This window comes from Doryrhamphus excisus, linkage group LG19, assembly GCF_037039965.1.
Source record: "Doryrhamphus excisus strain RoL-2023G ecotype Guam linkage group LG19, RoL_Dexc_Guam_v1.1, whole genome shotgun sequence".
NCBI classification, from domain to species: domain Eukaryota; kingdom Metazoa; phylum Chordata; class Actinopteri; order Syngnathiformes; family Syngnathidae; genus Doryrhamphus; species Doryrhamphus excisus.
The window spans coordinates 8359114-8376856 of NC_136375.1; the positions used below are offsets into that span (position 1 = coordinate 8359114).

At 41.3% G+C, this 17743-nt stretch overlaps 3 protein-coding genes across 17 annotated transcripts in view; 2 read left to right on the top strand and 1 right to left on the bottom strand.

Moving 5' to 3' along the window:
• Positions 1 to 378: 378 nt before the first annotated feature.
• On the top strand, positions 379 to 5431 carry ostm1 (osteoclastogenesis associated transmembrane protein 1). Its single transcript, XM_058056901.2, has 6 exons — positions 379 to 812; positions 968 to 1082; positions 1985 to 2082; positions 2169 to 2279; positions 3688 to 3853; positions 4237 to 5431. Exons 1-6 carry the CDS (start codon positions 465 to 467, stop codon positions 4293 to 4295), a joined length of 897 nt encoding a protein of 298 aa, XP_057912884.2. The 5' UTR covers positions 379 to 464; the 3' UTR covers positions 4296 to 5431.
• A 3737-nt stretch (positions 5432 to 9168) lies between these two features.
• Positions 9169 to 16302, top strand: drc1 (dynein regulatory complex subunit 1 homolog (Chlamydomonas)). 3 transcript variants are annotated; one of them, XM_078799123.1, is made up of 13 exons: positions 9169 to 9650; positions 10192 to 10304; positions 10375 to 10759; positions 11134 to 11220; positions 11320 to 11442; positions 11935 to 12056; positions 12126 to 12260; positions 13811 to 14114; positions 14599 to 14685; positions 14773 to 14850; positions 14919 to 15043; positions 15483 to 15635; positions 15697 to 16302. In XM_078799123.1, the coding sequence occupies exons 2-13, from the start codon at positions 10267 to 10269 to the stop codon at positions 15794 to 15796; spliced, it is 1737 nt and encodes a 578-aa protein (XP_078655249.1). In that variant the 5' UTR covers positions 9169 to 9650; positions 10192 to 10266; the 3' UTR covers positions 15797 to 16302. The 3 variants fall into 3 exon arrangements, with proteins under 3 accessions (XP_078655249.1, XP_057913616.2, XP_078655250.1); XM_058057633.2 differs by lacking the exon at positions 9169 to 9650 and having other exon boundaries at positions 9763 to 10304; positions 10375 to 10558; positions 10622 to 10759; XM_078799124.1 differs by lacking the exon at positions 9169 to 9650 and having other exon boundaries at positions 9763 to 10304; positions 15483 to 15639; positions 15697 to 15796.
• The window catches only part of otofa (otoferlin a), a 50884-nt gene continuing 49100 nt past the window's right edge, over positions 15960 to 17743 (bottom strand). For 9 of the 13 annotated variants that reach the window (XM_078799115.1, XM_058055977.2, XM_078799118.1 and 6 more), the window contains one exon: positions 16926 to 17075. Coding sequence is in view for 4 of the 13 variants with exons in the window: in XM_058055980.2 (XP_057911963.2) it covers positions 16895 to 17075 (181 nt within the window). In the remaining 9 variants the exon portion in view is untranslated. Of the gene's footprint in view, positions 17076 to 17743 lie in introns of all 13 variants that reach the window. The other 4 variants (XM_058055980.2, XM_058055979.2, XM_058055970.2 and 1 more) reach the window with 2 other exon arrangements.

Consider the following 17743-nt stretch of genomic DNA (forward strand, 5'->3'; position numbering starts at 1 on the left):
GCTTGATTCAAGGGCTTTATGACAATTATCACAATCAGGAAGGGGGCCCAGATCGTTGAAGCGGACTCTGATTATTTGCAGCAATGGTGTAGGATGCAACAAATAGATAGCTAGATAGAGTTAGCATACATCCACTTTGAAAGCTGTGTCTCCAAAACAATAGCATTAGCATTCAAATGCTTTTAAATTCAATATTCAGGGCCAACCATTGTTAATATATTGATAGTTGTATTGCAAAAATAGTGACAAAACAAAAATAAATTATTATTATTATTATTATTAAAATATTGTACACGTGTATGATATCAAACAATGTAAATAAATCTGTATTGTCATTTTAATGCCGTAGTCTGCTGAGGTCTCGCGAGAGTAGGAACAATCACATGATCCCACTCAGCACAAACGCGGAAGTCATGGGTTCTCTCACGGGAACTAATTGAAACGAAGGCAGCGAGCTGTCAAACATGCCTCTTTATCAACAAAACACACTTTTAGCGGTGTTGCTGAGCTATATTTACGCTACTGCGTCAAGCGAAGAAGCTAACGTCACACTTTCCGCCTCGGCAGTGGTCAATTCGCCCGTTTTCAAGCCCGCGGAGGTGGGCTCTTCCGCCTCGCTTCGGCTGTTGTCTACTTTCCCGGGCGACTTGGAGATCAGCGACTACTGCAGCGAGCTGCTTCGCATTTTTGGTGAGCGGTATGTGGCCTATGTCAACTGCCTGGTTCCGTCGGCACGGCCGGTTAAAGTGTGTCAGAACTGTTTCGCCAGCTATGGCAGCCTGGTGACAACCTACGCGAACATCTCTTCTGAGGTACCAAAACAGCAACACCAGTGTCACATGACTCACCGGTCTGATGATGTTTACTTCCTTCTTGTGTCTTATTTAAGGACAGTAGTTCTCATATTCCTCACCCCACTTACTTAATGTTGCTTAAATTGCAATATGCATGGCTATGTTGTTTATAGATGGGTCCTGCCAATGAGAGCTGCAGGGACAGTCTTCTTCGAGGAGATCGACTGATGATCATTTATCTACTCTTCAACAACCTGAAGGACCTGTGGATCAAATCAGCCTGCGATAGTAAGTGCATTTAAACACGCCATGGTTAGTTAAATATCTTTCCTGAAAGTCTTAAGAACTTATTATCAAAGTGTACCCGGCAACCCCCACTTATTTGCATGCAGGCCTGGATAGAAATACTGTAGTTGCATACAAACGGTAGGATCCATTCAGTGTTGAACAGCCATGTGACTTTCTCTTTAGTCACTGTTGCTAATCTGACAGTGTGTATCTATTTCTACATTGTCCTGTCCCATGACGTTCAACCATGTGCAGGACATGATGCAGTGGCTGTTTAGATGAATGTGGATGCTTCTGATCCGCACATTGTCATTTGAATTGCATTATGTTAGCACCAACAGTTGTTCCATTAAAGTAAAAGTCCCATTTTTAAACTAATAGATACTGTAAAACATTGGAATGCGTTGAAATTCTTCACTGTGAGACAAATAAAGGGTCACTCACAATGTAGTCATGAATAGAATTCAACTGTTTCAAGGTCAACTGAATAAGTTTTATACAAAAATAAGTTTTTAAGTGTAAAAGAAAGGTAGCCACTGTCGATATTAAAACACTGGAGTTGCATGTTTTGAACCCTGTGGCTTAAACAATGATGCAGCTAATTTATGGCTAAAAGAACTACAGTTCCCATGATGCTTCAAGCACAGCTTCAGGAAGTAGTCAATTGGCTATAAATATCATATTTTGTAGTCTAATGCCATGATTGTGTTGTGATCTGACAAATCTTAAGTAAGTTTGATCAAGTGTAGAATTACGACAACTTCTACTTGATTTGCATGGACCGCGGCAGCTGAGGAATGCATCGACGGCATGCAGGATGGCATAGGTTTATAGTATAGTCGGCCCAGATATACATATATAGATTCACCCACCCACTCAAACTGGTTATTGTTTCCTTGCAGACTGTATCGTAGATGGATTCCAGAACCTAACTGATGACTCGCTATACTTCATATCCACCCTCAACCAAACTCTCAGCTGCTTTGAGAGATACCAACAGGTATGTTGCAAATGGTTTGTATCCCTTTCACATATTCCCGATCAGATGCTTAAACGTGTGGACCTTTGCGTCCCATGTCTTCACAGGGGAACCACACCGAGCTGTGTACAAACTGTAAGAGCGTCTACAGGAGCCTCAATGAGCTATACAGCAGCATGGAGAAGAACCAGACGTTGTGCATCGACATTGAGGATGGGGTATGTGTGTAAAACACAGGTTTTAGTGTTGATTATGTAGGTTTGTGTTCTTTGACTTCACCAAAAATGCATCATTTGGACGTTTGAAGGGGGAAATGTGTGTTAAAAGTGTGTTATTATGTAAAGTTCTTATATACCTGCATTTGTGAGCACCATACACCTAATTGATGACTGGTACTCAATGAAGTTGTATCAATAAGCACCTCCAACCGCTAAGCGAGTATACACATGTCGATAAGGCTCAAGCATGTAGCAGTAATGGACACAGTTACTGTGACAAACACAAGTAGTTTTATTTCCGTCTTAAGTAGCTTATGTACTGTTATTATGTCTACTATATTGCATAATGCAAGAGTAAATCCATTTAAAGCTGTCATTGCAAAACACTGATGAGAAAGTAGAGTAGAGACAGTAGAGTAGAGACAGGAAGTACGCTGTCCAGAAAAAAACAAGGAACTACTAATAGTGTTAGTCTGTTATTTTATTAATGTCTGATATGTTTTATTTCCTCTGATTATAGCAACTATATTGGGTAATACAAATGTAAAGTTGACTATAGGGGGTTATTTAATGTCTAGAAGCCTCTAGTAATGTTAAAAAAAACTATTTGGAAGCTCGCAAACTACGAAAAATATTCTTTTTATTAATATTGAAGCCCACTTTGCCAAAATTTGCTTATCACTGTCGGGTCTGGAACCAACTAACCGTGATAAATGAGGGATGAGCGTACTTGCATTAATGCATATCAGATATTATTACAACTTTGCTGAATGAAAGTTCATTCATTTTCAACTGCTTATCCTCACAAGGGTCGTGGGCATGCTGGAGCCTATCCCAGCTGCCTTCGGGCAAGAGGCGGGGTACACCTTGGACTGGTCAACAGCCAGGGCACATATAGACAAACAACCATTCACACTCACATTCATACCTATGGACAATTTGGACCTAGCATGTTTTTGGAATGTGTGAGGAAACCGGAGTACCCAGAGAAAACCCACGCATGTACAGGGAGTACATGCAAACTCCACACAGAGATGACCGAGGGTGGAATCGAACTCGCGTCTCCTAGCTGTGTGCCTTGTGCACTCACCACTCGGTTGCCGTGCAGCCTTGAATGAAAGTTGTGACAGACCAAACAATTCTAGCGTTAGGATTTGAATGTGATGAACATATTCTTGCCTCATTTTTGCTCATTGTTGCGCATTTGAGCGGCGTTGAAGCTGACAACAGCATTAGTCTATATTCGCTTTGGTTTGTGTAGGCTCTGCCGTGTCACATGAAGCGTCAATAACTGCAGAAAAACAACAAATGGTGGCTTTCCAAGACGGGTCGACTTAATAGCAATATCGCGCCGTAATTGTGGTCATTTGAGCTGAAAGCTTATGTTGGAACTTTGCCTCCTTCTCAGATGAACATGACCCGCAGACTGTGGAGTAAGAATTTCAATTGTTCCTTCCCCCGGGAGGAGACGGTGCCTGTCATCGCCGTGTCCAGCTTCATGCTCTTTCTGCCCATCATCTTCTACTTGAGCAGCTTCCTTCACTCGGAACAAAAGAAACGCAAGCTCATACACCGTGAGTAACCAGCTTAATTCCCCCATTGTCACATCCAGATATTTTGACAGGGTTTTGAGGGCTCTTTGTGGGCTTGTAAGGAGAATGGGGTGGGGGGGTACGTTGACTGACTGTGATAGTGGAGTTTTTCCTTGGGATGGAGGAGGAGGGGTCGTAAAGACTGACCTCGGTACGTTCCAATTTGGTCATATCATGGCCCACATAAACTGGTTCAAGCTGAATTGCTGTACCGTAGAACAGCACAAGTACAAGGACGGAATCGCACCCAAGTCCAGCACGGATGGAGCCTGTAGTAGAATATGGAGATGTCTGGTGGGATACATTGTGTCGTCATCTACACTCACATAGCAAAGTCAATTCTCTCTCTCTGTGTCCATTCGCAGCCAAGAGGGCGAAGTCCTACACCTCCAGTCTGATGAACATCCAGGACAAGCAGAGCTGATAGAAGCCAACGGGGGTGAAAAATTGGCATTTTGGAGGTTTGACGCTCTTCACAGCAAGTTGTTTACAGGCTGCATTCACCTGTCGATATTTAAAGAACACATTCACTTTAAAATTGAATTCCCTGGTATTTTCAATGTACATAGGTAACACCATTTTCCCGTCATGTATATTGTACAACAAGCACACACTGTAAACTTGTCATTAACTTAAGTTACCTTTTTATTGCAGTTGTGATCAGATATTAGGATTTTTCACCCTTTAAGTTTGATAGTGCGGTACGTTGTTACATATACAATACACACATTTTACACACAGATTGTGATTTGATGTAAATGAACTTAATATACAGGAGGTTGGTATTACTTTAGGGCTTTTGGGCCTTGGCGGAGGTCTCCACGAGTCCCATTCTATTTCAAGATTAAACTCATATTGAGCCATTTAATAAGTCGTTATTTAATCTTGATGTGTAAGAGGCCGGTTACTTCCTAGTGACTATTAATTACACATGTTGGTGCACAAAGATCCTACCCCATCCGTGTGTGCATGTTACACATGACTGAATGAGAGTATGCGCTCTGGTTATGGATGGAGAAATGGGTTTTATGTCTGTAATGCATGTTCAGAAGAGAGCCACAGAAAAAGGAAGCACTTGATGTCCATTAGCGGTGACATGTGTCTGCTGCGTGAAGAGGGTGCACATCACTGGGTGTGTTTTGTTATTAGGAGGGGAAAAAAAAAAAACATCACAAGACATAAGTCATGAGAGCAGTCAGTAATGCACTAAGATGTTACCTGCCTCCTGAAATCAGTCTTTAATGAATGCATTCATTTTTTTAAATCTAATTTGTGCTTGTTTTGTTAATTTAATTTACACATTAGATTCATGAGTGGTGATGAGCAAAACAAATATTAGTCACTAATGTCTCATCACTGTTTTAAATGCTTCCATTTCCTCAATGATTAGTGTGGAAACCCATGATTTTTTATGGCTGTGCCAAAGTCTTATTTAAAATAGGATTATCTAAATATAACAACCATGTGGCTATATTGTCAACATGCATCTCTTCTATGTATGAGGTGTGTTATAAAGCTGAACCGTTGATATAATGGCTGGGTGATTAAAGGTGCAGACATGTCCCAAAATCTATGTGTTTTGATCTGACAAATTTTAAGTAACTTTGATCAACTACAGAGCTTATACACCATAGGAAGGTTTGAAATTTTGTTTTTATTTTTTTCAAGCTGCCGCGCCTCCCAGTGAAAAACCTGTGTATTAGATTGATACTGTAACTGCACTCACAGGCCAAGGTACAGGGCGTATAAAGCCGCTCTTCCTCCACACAGCAGGGACCCTTGTTCCAGGTGCTTAAACGTGGTTGCCCTCCAATTTCTTGCATCAGGGCTTTTCCTCCGTCATTAGCCGCTAATCGCTAACAGTGGGATAAAGATACTTGGCCGTTAAACTCATTTTTGGCTTCTTGGTCTTATGGAGTGCAGCCACAGCGGTCCATCAGCTAAGAGCATTACGCACACGCCAAGTCATATGAGCCCCTTTGCAGCCAGCGTGGAGTGTGAAAACACGATGTGTTACTTACGGGTGTGTGTGTGGGGGGGGGGGGGGGGGGGGCTCAACAATGACAGCTTACATTCCCGCTAATCTTTGCGCCAAGCCAGGTCCTTAAGCGGGCCTGAAAGTCAAACTCCACACCCCCACGAGGGCCCATGTTGTGCAGCCACCGGCCGCTCAATTTGTTACTGCTCAATTTGACACTGTTGTAGATCATGGATTGGATTTTATACAGCGCTTCCCAAGGCACCCAAAGTGCTTCATTGGGGTGGCCAAGTTGATACCGGAAATGTCTAAACGTCTGCAGGATCGAACCACCGACCTTCTGATTTGCAGACGACCTGCTCTACGTCCTGAGCCACTTCCGCCCCAACAGGTGAACATGTAAATGTTTGTAATGACGTATTGTAATGTCAAATGACTTTTCACCAGTTAGGGGCACTATTTCATTTGTCCATTTGTTTTAGCAGACTAAAAACAGCGGAATATGAAAATGTTGGAAGGGAAAATGCAGACTGGATGTTAAAATGTATGAATGATTACAGCAGGGTCAAGAATCTAACCAGCAATGATGGGGTTTGGACAAAAAACATTCGACTTCTTGAGTTATGTCACCCTGGTAAACAACATAAATGTTACAGTAATGGAAAACGATTTTACACCAATAGTGTGTCCAGATTTTACACCTGGACTGGTGGCCAGCCAATCACAGGGCACATATAGACAAACAACCATTCATACTCACATTCATACCTATGGACAATTTGGAGTCGCCAATTAACCTAGCATGTTTTTGGAATGTGAGAGGAAACCGGAATACCCGGAGAAAACCCATGCATGCACGGGGAGAACATGCAAACTCCACATAAAGATGCAGAGATGGCCGAGGGTGGATTTGAACGCGGGTCTCCTAGCTGTGAGGCCTGTGCTCTAACCACTCCCATCATATTTATATTTTGCATAAAAAAAATAGAAAACACATCATACTACTAATGTCTTATGCACTTAAAGTGACCGTAACAGTAACATAATGTGTTTTTGTTTCACATACAATGCTAAACATATTTTAAGTATTTAAAAAGAGCAGTTATGATTAACTTCCATTGGATTTTTTTTTGTTGCAAAAAAATAAAATAAAATCCAGAGGTAGGCTGCATGGCGACCGAGTGGTTAGCACGCAGGCCACACAGCAAGGACACCTGAGTTCCATTCCACCCTCAGCCATCTCTGTGTGGAGTTTGCATGTTCTCCCCGTGCATGCGTGGGTTTTCTCCTGGTACTCCGGTTTCCTCCCACATTCCAAAAACATGCTAGGTTAATTGGCGACTCCAAATTGTCCATAGGTATGAATGTGAGTGTGAATGGTTGTTTGTCTATATGTGCCCTGTGATTGGCTAGCAACCAGTCCAGGGTGTACTCTGCCTCTTGCCCAAAGACAGCTGGGATAGGCTCCAGCACCCCTGCGACCCTCATGAGGATAAGCGGTAGAAAATGAATGAATGAATGAAATCCTGAGGTAATCATGGCCTAATGGCACACATAAAGTAATAACTGTCCACCTAATCCACTCACAAAGCCATTTGATGTAAACAATTCATTGTAATTATGTGTGCTGGATTAGAGGTCAAGCAAAAAAAAAAAAATGTGCTGAGTTTCAATCTCTCGTGCTGAATTGTCACATTGCATGAAGCAACACTAAATCTGACCCACTCCAATGAAGAAAACCTCTTCAAATTAAGGGAAATGTGAGATGCGAAAATGCATATCCCTATTTTGCACACTAACAATAGTGCTCGCTTATTGTTTCCCATTGACCTTTGAGCACACTGTGTACATCAGTTATGACAACATAGAAACTGTTAGTTGGATGTTATGCAAGCCCCTAAACCCTCCCGCAACCACCAGCAACACCTTAATCTGTCACTTAGTTAACTGGCTGGAGGTGCGAGCTGAATATGATTCTTTGTTGACTAAGAAGTAAACATATGCCCTCGGGGGGGGTAGGCATTAGCACGCACACTTACACATGCATCCATGCAAGAGTGAATGGGGTGTATTATACACCTGCGAGAGGGGGTCAAAGTCTGTCAATCCCAAGATTATGGCATTATAATAGCTTATGGAATCACTCTCTAATGGCAGTCATTCGCTTGGTTAAGCTATAAATGCAAAAAAAAAAAAAGCACTTTGTGTTCTAGTAAGAAAATGAGCCTTTCTCCTCACTTGTCCCTCGCTTGTTGCACAAAGATCTTATGACAAGTCAGCTGTTGGTGACATCACAGATGCTGGCTGGATCATATGTCAGAAACCTTTGCTGGGCCTGACTTAACATCCCTCATAGGGGGCAGAGGCGGGAGGCCACTTCAGGTTCAAGGAGTGGTGAGGGGGGGTCTACTATTTCAGGGCAGGAACATCTGACCCCCTTTTGTGAGTTTTGTGTGCCATCATCTTGACAAGACAGTTATCATGTGTCTGTGCCAAATGTGGCCTTCTGTTTTTGGTCGGTCTTCATATTATAATATTATAATAGATATTTTTCAAGTCAACAGCGCCATCTGACGACATTGTTTGGAACTGGCTTGAAAGAAAGCTTACCTACAATGCATATAGTATAGTGACAACAACCGTATACATCCATTCATCCATTTTCTGTACCGCTTATCCTCACGAGGGTCGCGGGCATGCTGGAACCTATCCCAGCTGTATTATTTATTGTAAAACAATGATCAATTTGTTTATTATTATCTTCATTATGATCATATTACTTATTTTGTGGTTGCATCATATTTCAATACAAATGCCAGCAGCAAATCAGATGTTAAAAATCCATACTAGTACTGGTAGTACTACTACTACTAATTCATATTTACATACTAAAGTCATATAATAGGAAGAATTATCATTGCATTATTATTATTATTATTATTATTAGTAGTAGTAGTAGTAGTAGGATACAATTAATAATAATAAAATTGACCTAGTATTTTTTCTATAAAATTATATTTAGAGTCCATGTGTGAAAGGAAGTCAGTGACAAAATCTTTATGTATTTATATGAAAAATATTTGTATAATATATTGTTCATTGAATGTCAATATCTCACTATTTTTATTAATTGTCATATTTTTTGTATGTATTATTTTTATTATTCACTGGAAATTATTACATAGAAAATAATCTTTATAGCAAAGTAAATATATTATTAATAATACATTAATAAATGTATGAATTACATATTTAAAAAAAGAACTCTATTGTGCTATGAATTAAAGAAACATTTGTTACAGGTCTTATCTAACCTTTCGAAGGCTAAATGTCCGTGGGTCCCTGACTGTAGCACGGCTGCGGGCTGTGTCGTCATAGCAACAGGTCGCTAACGTAGCGCGGTGATAAAATACCGGCCTGCCACTTCGTCATTCGGTGCGAAACTTTAATTTACCACATTGCAAATATGGAAACAAGTAAGGAAGCGTATGGACACTTACATTTTTCCAGAAGCAAAGAAACAGAAAACAGGTAACGTTGTTGTTCAATTCAACCAACCATGAAACTTTATTTTCAACGTAAGGATAATTCAATTGTATATTAAATGCCAGGGACATGATCATATTTAGGCATTCACTGTATTTATATATGTGTAGTTTTGAATAACCATTTTATTTGTGCACCGTAGTTTTTGTATGTAGAGTGAAGAAAATGAAATAAAATAAGCTGTCACTGTTCAGATTGTCCCAGCAGGAGGTCAACAAAGGGAGCCTGACTCAAGGAGAAGAACAAGATGGAGGGGTTTGTATGCAAATTTTCATTTTATATTCTTAATAGTATAATTATTGTCAATCGTAGTAGTATTAATAGAGCCTGCATTTCCATGGGATTTCACTCCATTTTCACATGTATTGCATTCTAAAAAATGAAATACATAGGTTTATATTTCAGTATACTATATTAATTCATCTCAAGGGACAATACTGTGGAAGTGTACTGTACACTGAGTCAGTGTACCGCTTAGAAACTAGTATCCTCAGTGGCAGCTGTGACTACAGATGTAGAATACCGTCACCAGTGTGTGTAAATGAAGAATGGGTTCTTAATCCATAATCCATTATGTTAGGCACTTTGTGCTCCTCCATCTTCTGTTGGTCCTTTCATGAACCTACCACACTGCTAAGCATAAGCAACTAATTCCACCAAATAATGTCTCTGTGTTGATAGTAAATGCTGCGACACAAGCTGTACACTGACTACTCTATTACTACTTTATTTAACATTCAGCAGCAAGAGTGGCTTTTATTAATGGGTGTTTTATGGGCATCCCACCCGTGTGCAGAGGATTTCCCAGCTGGAGAGACGTTTGTTGGAATTAGTGATCAACATCCAAACTGAAGCTGACGCCAAAGAATCAATGAGAAGGTCGGAATTGGAGGAAGCGCGGAGAATCAGGTGATGATGAAACACATCGAGCGCGGTACAGTCCCGTTTCTAGCTAGCATGCCTGTCCCGCTTGATTCAGATCAGAGATGCTGCAGAAGGAAGCCAAGTCCAGCCAGGAGAAGTTTGAGGAGATCACCAGTAGGTGGTCCCTGGCCGAGCAGACTGCCATCCCTCAGGAGCTGCAGGAAACTTTGACCTGGCAGCAGCTGTTGTGTGCGGAGCTCATTGAAGACAAAAGGAAAGTCATAAAAGATCTACAGCAGGTGATGGAAATACAGATGGATAGATATCAGAATATATCGCTTAACCATCCTTTGACTGAGCAGGAGTTGAAATTTGAAGATGATCGCTACGTGAAGGACTTAAGGAGGCAGGCGGAGGAGATGGATGCGATGATGAAGCGGTCCGAGGAGCTCATAAGTACTCTGATTCAGGCCTACAGGGAGGAGCTAGCCCACATTGAGGTAGAACTGTATCCCATATTTCCTGGAAAATTGCATTGTTTTTATTTAAAGTACATATATATTTATATGTGCTGTGCTAAAAATGATTAGCAGCTACTATAAAAAGTACAAAGTTCTTGCAATAGTTCAATCAGAGGAGGCCATCCATCCTCATTCTGAGTGCATACAGGCACATGGAGGCCATACATGCTACTGAGTCACATGATCGAATTCATTTGATTTTGCTTTCCAACAATCATTCCGACCTTATTTTGTTCTAAAGGAATCACAGCATATATTGAATGAAGTTGGAATGCGTACAAACTAAGCTTAGTAATGTAGCTGCTAAAAGTGTTATTGTTCCGTATGTCACTAATGGTTGCCCCTCTATATAGAGCGTGTACCAGCAGGAACATGACGTCTTGCTGACAAAAGAGCAGACAGAATGGGAGAGCTGCGTCAAGGAACTATGGGACAACCAGGTCAGCAGCACTGGAAAAAAAAAAGGGGGGGGGGGGTGACAATGCTCATTTTTTTTTAATCAATCTGCTGTGCTTTGAATGATTGTGCTTTGAATGCAGGAAGTGAGGCTGATGGAGAGGAGGAGGGCGGTGGAGGAGTACGAAGCAAAGATTCATAATCTGATGATGAATCCGGAACAGAAGTACGACGCCATGAGGGCGGAATACGATGCAAAGTTTCAGGTATGATGATGCACCCTCGTGGAGTGGGAACACAGCAGACACAGCAGTAGCGTGATAAGAAGCTAGTATCTATTCATCTTCTTTTAATGTAGATACATCCAGTTGTAACCTCACAGCTAGGAGACCAGGGTTCAATTCCACCCTCGGCCATCTCTGTGTGGAGTTTGCATGCGTGGGTTTTCGCCGGGTACTCCGGTTTCCTCCCACATTCCAAAAACATGCTAGGTTAATTGGCGACTCCAAATTGTCCATAGGTATGAATGTGAGTGTGAATGGTTGTTTGTCTATATATGCCCTGTGATTGGCTGGCCACCAGTCCAGGGTGTACCCCGCCTCTCGCCTGAAGACAGCTGGGATAGGCTCCAGCACCCCCGCAACCCTTGTGAGGAAAAGCGGTAGAAAATGAATGAATGAATGAATGAACATCCAGTTGTGATAAAACCGCTCCCAGTAACAAAAGAAAATATTACATACATATTTCGACTTCCTTAGGATCTGGAAAGGGAACATCAGCAGATGTTGGCCGACAGCATGATCAGTAATATCAAGCACATGAAACACAAGGCTGACAGAGATGGGTCCAGTCTGGCCCACATGAAGAGCAGGATCACGAGGTAAATGATCGATGCACGTACGTTGTGGCAACATTAAGCTCAGCTCTCACGCTGTTTTTGTTGTCCTAGTCTGCAGACTGAACTGAAGAACCTGAGGAGCAAGTATGCCACTCAGCAGAAACGGTCGGAAAAACAGAGCAGGCGTTTGTCCGACGACTACAAACGTAGCATTGAGCAGTATGAACGAATGCAACTGAGAATCAAGTGAGTCATTCACATGAGCCCATCTTGCTATTCTTCGGTCTGTTTAATCCCTAGTTACCCCCCGGGGGTGCTGTTCCCTGTAAATGCACGTTTACCAACATGAGGTATCAACTAACTTATGTGTTGTATGTTCACATGTCTAAAAGCAATAGATATACTGAGCATGCTAGACTGTGTTCTGTTCCCTGATTATTACAACTTTAATCTGATTTCTGCTTTGATACTGCTGTTTTCACTATGTCTACCTCTGGTGGACAAATGGTAGAATACACTTTTAAGTATTTTCACTAATTCTGACCCTTGGAAGGAGGTGTTTTTCCAGGTCACTCGACAGGTCTCACTTTATAATAATCCATCCATCCGTTTTCTATGCCGCTGATCCTCATTAGGATCACAGCCTCACTTTGTAATACGGTACACAAAATACAATAGCTACTGAGGAACTAATGAGGAACTAAACAGTAGAGTAGTAATAGGAACTAAGACACATACATTTAGAGTAGTTACTGAGGAAGTAATGAGTGGAGTAGTTACTGAGTATCTCAAGTACATACATTTAGATTAGTTACTGAGGAACTAACGAATAACTAACGAGTGGAGTAGTTACTGAGGATCTAAGGCACATGCATTTAGAGTAGTTACTGAGGAACTAATGAGTAAAGTAGTTACTGAGGAAGTAATGAAAAACTGCTGGGTAGAGTAGTTACTGAGGAACTAAGGAACATAGATTTTGAGTAGTTACTGAAGAACTAATGGCTAGAGTAGTAACTGAGGAAGTAATGAAGAAGTGCTGGGTAGAGTAGTTACCGAGGAACTAAGGCACATGGATTTTGAGTAGTTACTGTGGAACTAACGAGAAGAGTAGTTACTAAGGAAGTAATGAAGAACTATTGGGTAGAGTAGTTACTGAGGAACTATGGCACATACATTTAGAGTAGTTACTGAGGAACTAATGAGTAGAGTAGTTACTGAGGAAGTAATGAAGAACGACTGAGTGGAGTAATTACTCAGGAAGTAAGGCACATAGATTTTGAGTAGTTACTGACGAACTAATGAGTAGAGTGGTTACTGAGGAAGTAATGAAGAACTATTGAGTAGAGTAGTTACTGAGGAACTAATGACTAAGACACATAAATACTGAGGAACAAATAAAGAACTAATGAGTAGAGTAGTTACTGAGGCACTAAGGCACATAAAATTTGAGTAGTTCCTGAGGAACAAATGACTAGAGTAGTTACTGAGGAACTAATGAGGAACTATTAGGGTTCCTCATTAACTACTGTAATTTTGTTTACCTTATTGTTAACCTTGTTTGTTTACCTTATTATTATGAAGTGTTACCCTATTTGTCATTCACTACTTTATTATATCTTATTCTTACACACAAGAAACAAGTAGACACTACATTAGGTACACTGTCATTTCCCATAAAGGTTTTTGGTTACGTGACAGTCTGTTTGGTTGACGCTAATATAATGGAACCTCCCATAGACGGTGATTGTGATCATTTGAAAAAAAGTACTGAACAGCTGCTGTTAAAATTGATGCAGGCACTTTGCAGCGACCGACGCCAAGCAATTCGAGGAAACGTGGCGGATGCTTGACAAGGAGATCAGGCAACAGGCCGAGAAGGCCGTCGTCATCGACTCACTGATATGCAAGCACCACCTGGGTCTAGCTTGGGAGAGACCTCGGGGGGACTCCTTTGTGGGTCCAGTCCATCTTCAGAAACAGACAAGTATGGAACACGGGGCGACAAATGTCAACTCTGATGGGATGGATGCGGCATCAGAGACGGAAAAGGTCTCCATGGAGACGCTGAAGGAGCTCATGGAGCTGCTGTGTGACGAGTCGGTGAGTAATATATATTATTAATATGAATATCATTTAATTTAATACCAAAAAAGTCATTGTTTTTGCTTGGAAGGTTCACCATTCGCAACACAATATCACTTAATGTTCAACATTCAGCCATTTTCTGTATGATTTTTTTGTATTGTCCAATTTCATTTCATTTCCAAGGAGCAATCAAACAAGGTTAAAAATCAGGTTGCAACAAACCACACTGACTCGTATATCAAATTCAAGGCCATAATGAGGGCTTTCCAAATCTATGCTTATTATGTCAATGTGACCTTATATGCTGACATAATGATCAAAAATCCATTGGATCGCTGTTCTCTACTGTTTAAACTGTGTATTTAAGTGAAGTCATCACAATTTAAAATAAAATATGAATAACCTGAGAGATTGTTAGCAACCAAAGTTCACAGGAAAATACAAAAGCTTACTAAATTATCATGATAAAATAAAATGTACTCATTTTTTTCTGTTACAGGGCTTCCTTGTGGAAGACAAAGTCCAGCTGCTGTCCACCTTGGACAAGGAAGAACGGAACGTTGTGAAGCTGGATGCACTTCTCTATGTGGGTTAATGTCCACGTTTTTATCACAGCAGTAATTTAGAGTCTGCAGTGTCAGTTTGAAATTCCCAACTCTGTTCCCACTTTTAGGCCTTTGGCATAGAAGAGGAGGATATGTCCAAATTGGCTGCCTTCCTTCTAAATGACCACCAGAGGGAGTCCTATCATGTGAGACTGCCATGTACAACCGTGATCACTATTCCATCATTCATATATATTTTTTTTCCTGTCTGCAGGATATTAGCACCAAGACACAGGGAGGGGCCGCCAGCTCCTCCTCTAATCTGACCTCTGACCTCATCCAGCCAAACCGCATCATGCCTGCTCTTAAGAACTTCCTCAAGCAGCACCACCGCTTTAGGTTTAATATTCATTCATTCATTTTCCTCACGAGGGTCGCGGGGGTGCTGGAGCCTATCCCAGCTGTCTTTGGGCGGGAGGTGGGGTGCACCCTGGACTGGTCGCCAGCCAATCACAGGGCACATATAGACAAACAACCATACACACTCACATTCATACCTATGGACAATTTGGACATAGCCAATTTGGAGTAGCCAATTAACCTAGCATGTTTTTGGAATGTGGGAGGAAACCGGAGTACCCGGAGAAAACCCACGCATGCACGGGGAGAACATGCAAACTCCACACAGAGATGGCCGAGGGTGGAATTGAACCCTGGTCTCCTAGCTGTGAGGTCTGCGCACTAACCACTAGACCACCGTGCCACCCGTTTAATATTCAACATTCTTAAATAGTTTGCAGTAGTTTGTTTCTAATGTTTGGATGCGGTGCTTTTGAAGGAGGATCTCCACTTCTGAGCAGCCTCGCTACTGGAGTGCCGACATGTGGGATTCCTCAGCAGATAAAACCCACTGGGAGAGTCTGGCCAACATCATCCCTGAGGATAAACTCAAAGTGTGGGATGCAGCTGAGATCATACTGAAAAAGCACTTGTAGGTAACACACACACATAAAAGAACCATTTATTAGCAAGTAACTCCTTCTCGTCTGCAGGGCTGTCCTTACAGAGATCTCAGATTGCATGCCTGAAATTGAGGGTCTGGAGCAGCAGAATGCAGAACTTCGTATGCTGCTGCAACAAAACAACTCATGAGTATGTGCATTTTTCATTCTTCTTCTTCGTTATCTTAGTTTTAAAGCTCTAAAGTGGGAAAATATGTGCAAAAAAGATTTGTTATTAAGTCAAGCATAAAAGGGTATCTATGTACTTTTATCAGAAAGTCACCACCACAACATTGTCATACATCAACATAAATAACCACCGACGCAATGTTGTTGTTGTTCTGTTTATTTCAAAACCAAAAAAAAAAGTATTGCACACGTTTCTATAAAGTGAAACCCATGGTAAAAACAGGCAGCTTTAGTGCAAACAATTAAGTGTGTCGTCGGTGAACACCAGGATCACAAACAGCAGGTTGAGCACAGGCAGGCATAGAAAAACACACAAAAAAATGTCGTCTGATTTTGGGTGGGGCCGACAGTTCCCATCCGTTTCAACCAAAGACCTATGTTGACGACGACAAAAGAAGCTTTATCAAGACATGCTAACATGCGACCTGCATGCCCTTTGATGTATACGTCCACATTTGTGTGCAAAGACAATACTATTTGCATGATGCCAGATTTATTGTATGAAATAATACTAATTTTCTAACTAAATAAATATTTTTTAGACGTCTTGGTTTATTTCCTTAACAAAATAGACATCTGATTTCTTTTTCTGGAATATTTTCTAGATGTGTGCAAACACTGCGCGAGCTACACTTGATTTAAAAAAAAAAAAAAAAAAAAAAAAGCTTTAAAGTGGAAATGTAACAATTCCACACTATTATACATTAAATTACACCTGTATAATAAGAAAATGAAATCATCCTTGTTGGGACATTCCACAGTGGGGGCTACCTCAGAGATTTATATAATGTAAAACATCATGTGGACCAGCCAGGACACCTCATGTTTGATTAGCAATTGTGTGCATTGTACAGTCTTGGTAAAAAATATTGGCATACCAAATATGTGAATATTTCTGCCCATGACTGTGCGTATTGAAAATGGAACAAAATTCCACTTGACACCTGTAGGTGGTGCCCTAGAGCAAGATAACAAATTATTCCCGATGTTTGGAGAGTGAAATGACAAAGTAATGTATTTCCTCGCTCCCTGCGGCTGATGGAGAGAGCCTTCCACGCTTTCAGGCGCCAAGCAGTTTCTTGACAAGGTAGCCTGGCATGCTGTAGAGGAACAGGCCCAGCATGACGAGCAGGAGCAGGGCCAGCACAATCTTGATGATGAGCCACTTGTAGCGGTTGCACACCAGGTAGCGGATGGCTTTCAGCGGGCTCAGGAACCACAGGAAGGTGGTGTCTGGGCGGCTTGACGAGCAGAAGAGAGGAGGAGACACTTAATATGCATCATATTTAAAATGATTATAAAATAATTCACAAGGTGGTGCGGTAATGCAGTGTTATGAAGTGATGGCACATGCTGAGTTGCCAGACTGTGGGTCATTTTTCTTTACTATAGTGTTGTGTCCGTTCATGCAATGGCCCCACTGTGGGCTACTTAGTACCTTATATATCATCTAAAGGCACATTTAAATGCTACCATTAACTATTTTAAGCACAGTTCAAAAAGTTAATCCAAGAGAAATTTCAAGTCATGGTTTCTAACAGTGGTTAAAATCATCACGGCACACTATTATTACTGTACTGATGTCAATCTATTATAAAAGCACATTATTAAGACCTTTAAATGTAATATTTTTACAACAAATTTGGAGTCAATTAAGCTAACCTATTTTGGAATGTGGGAGGAAACCGGAGTACCAGGAGAAAACCCACTCATGCACGGGGAGAACATGCAAACTCCACACAGAGACGCTCGAAGGGGGAATTGAACCGAGCTGTGTGCTAACCACTCGATCACCGTGCGGCCTTGTCATTATAAAATACTACATTAATATTAAATATATACTGTATACACATTGGGCTGCACGACGGTTGTGTGGTTAGCGCACAGACCTCACAGCTAGGAGAACCGG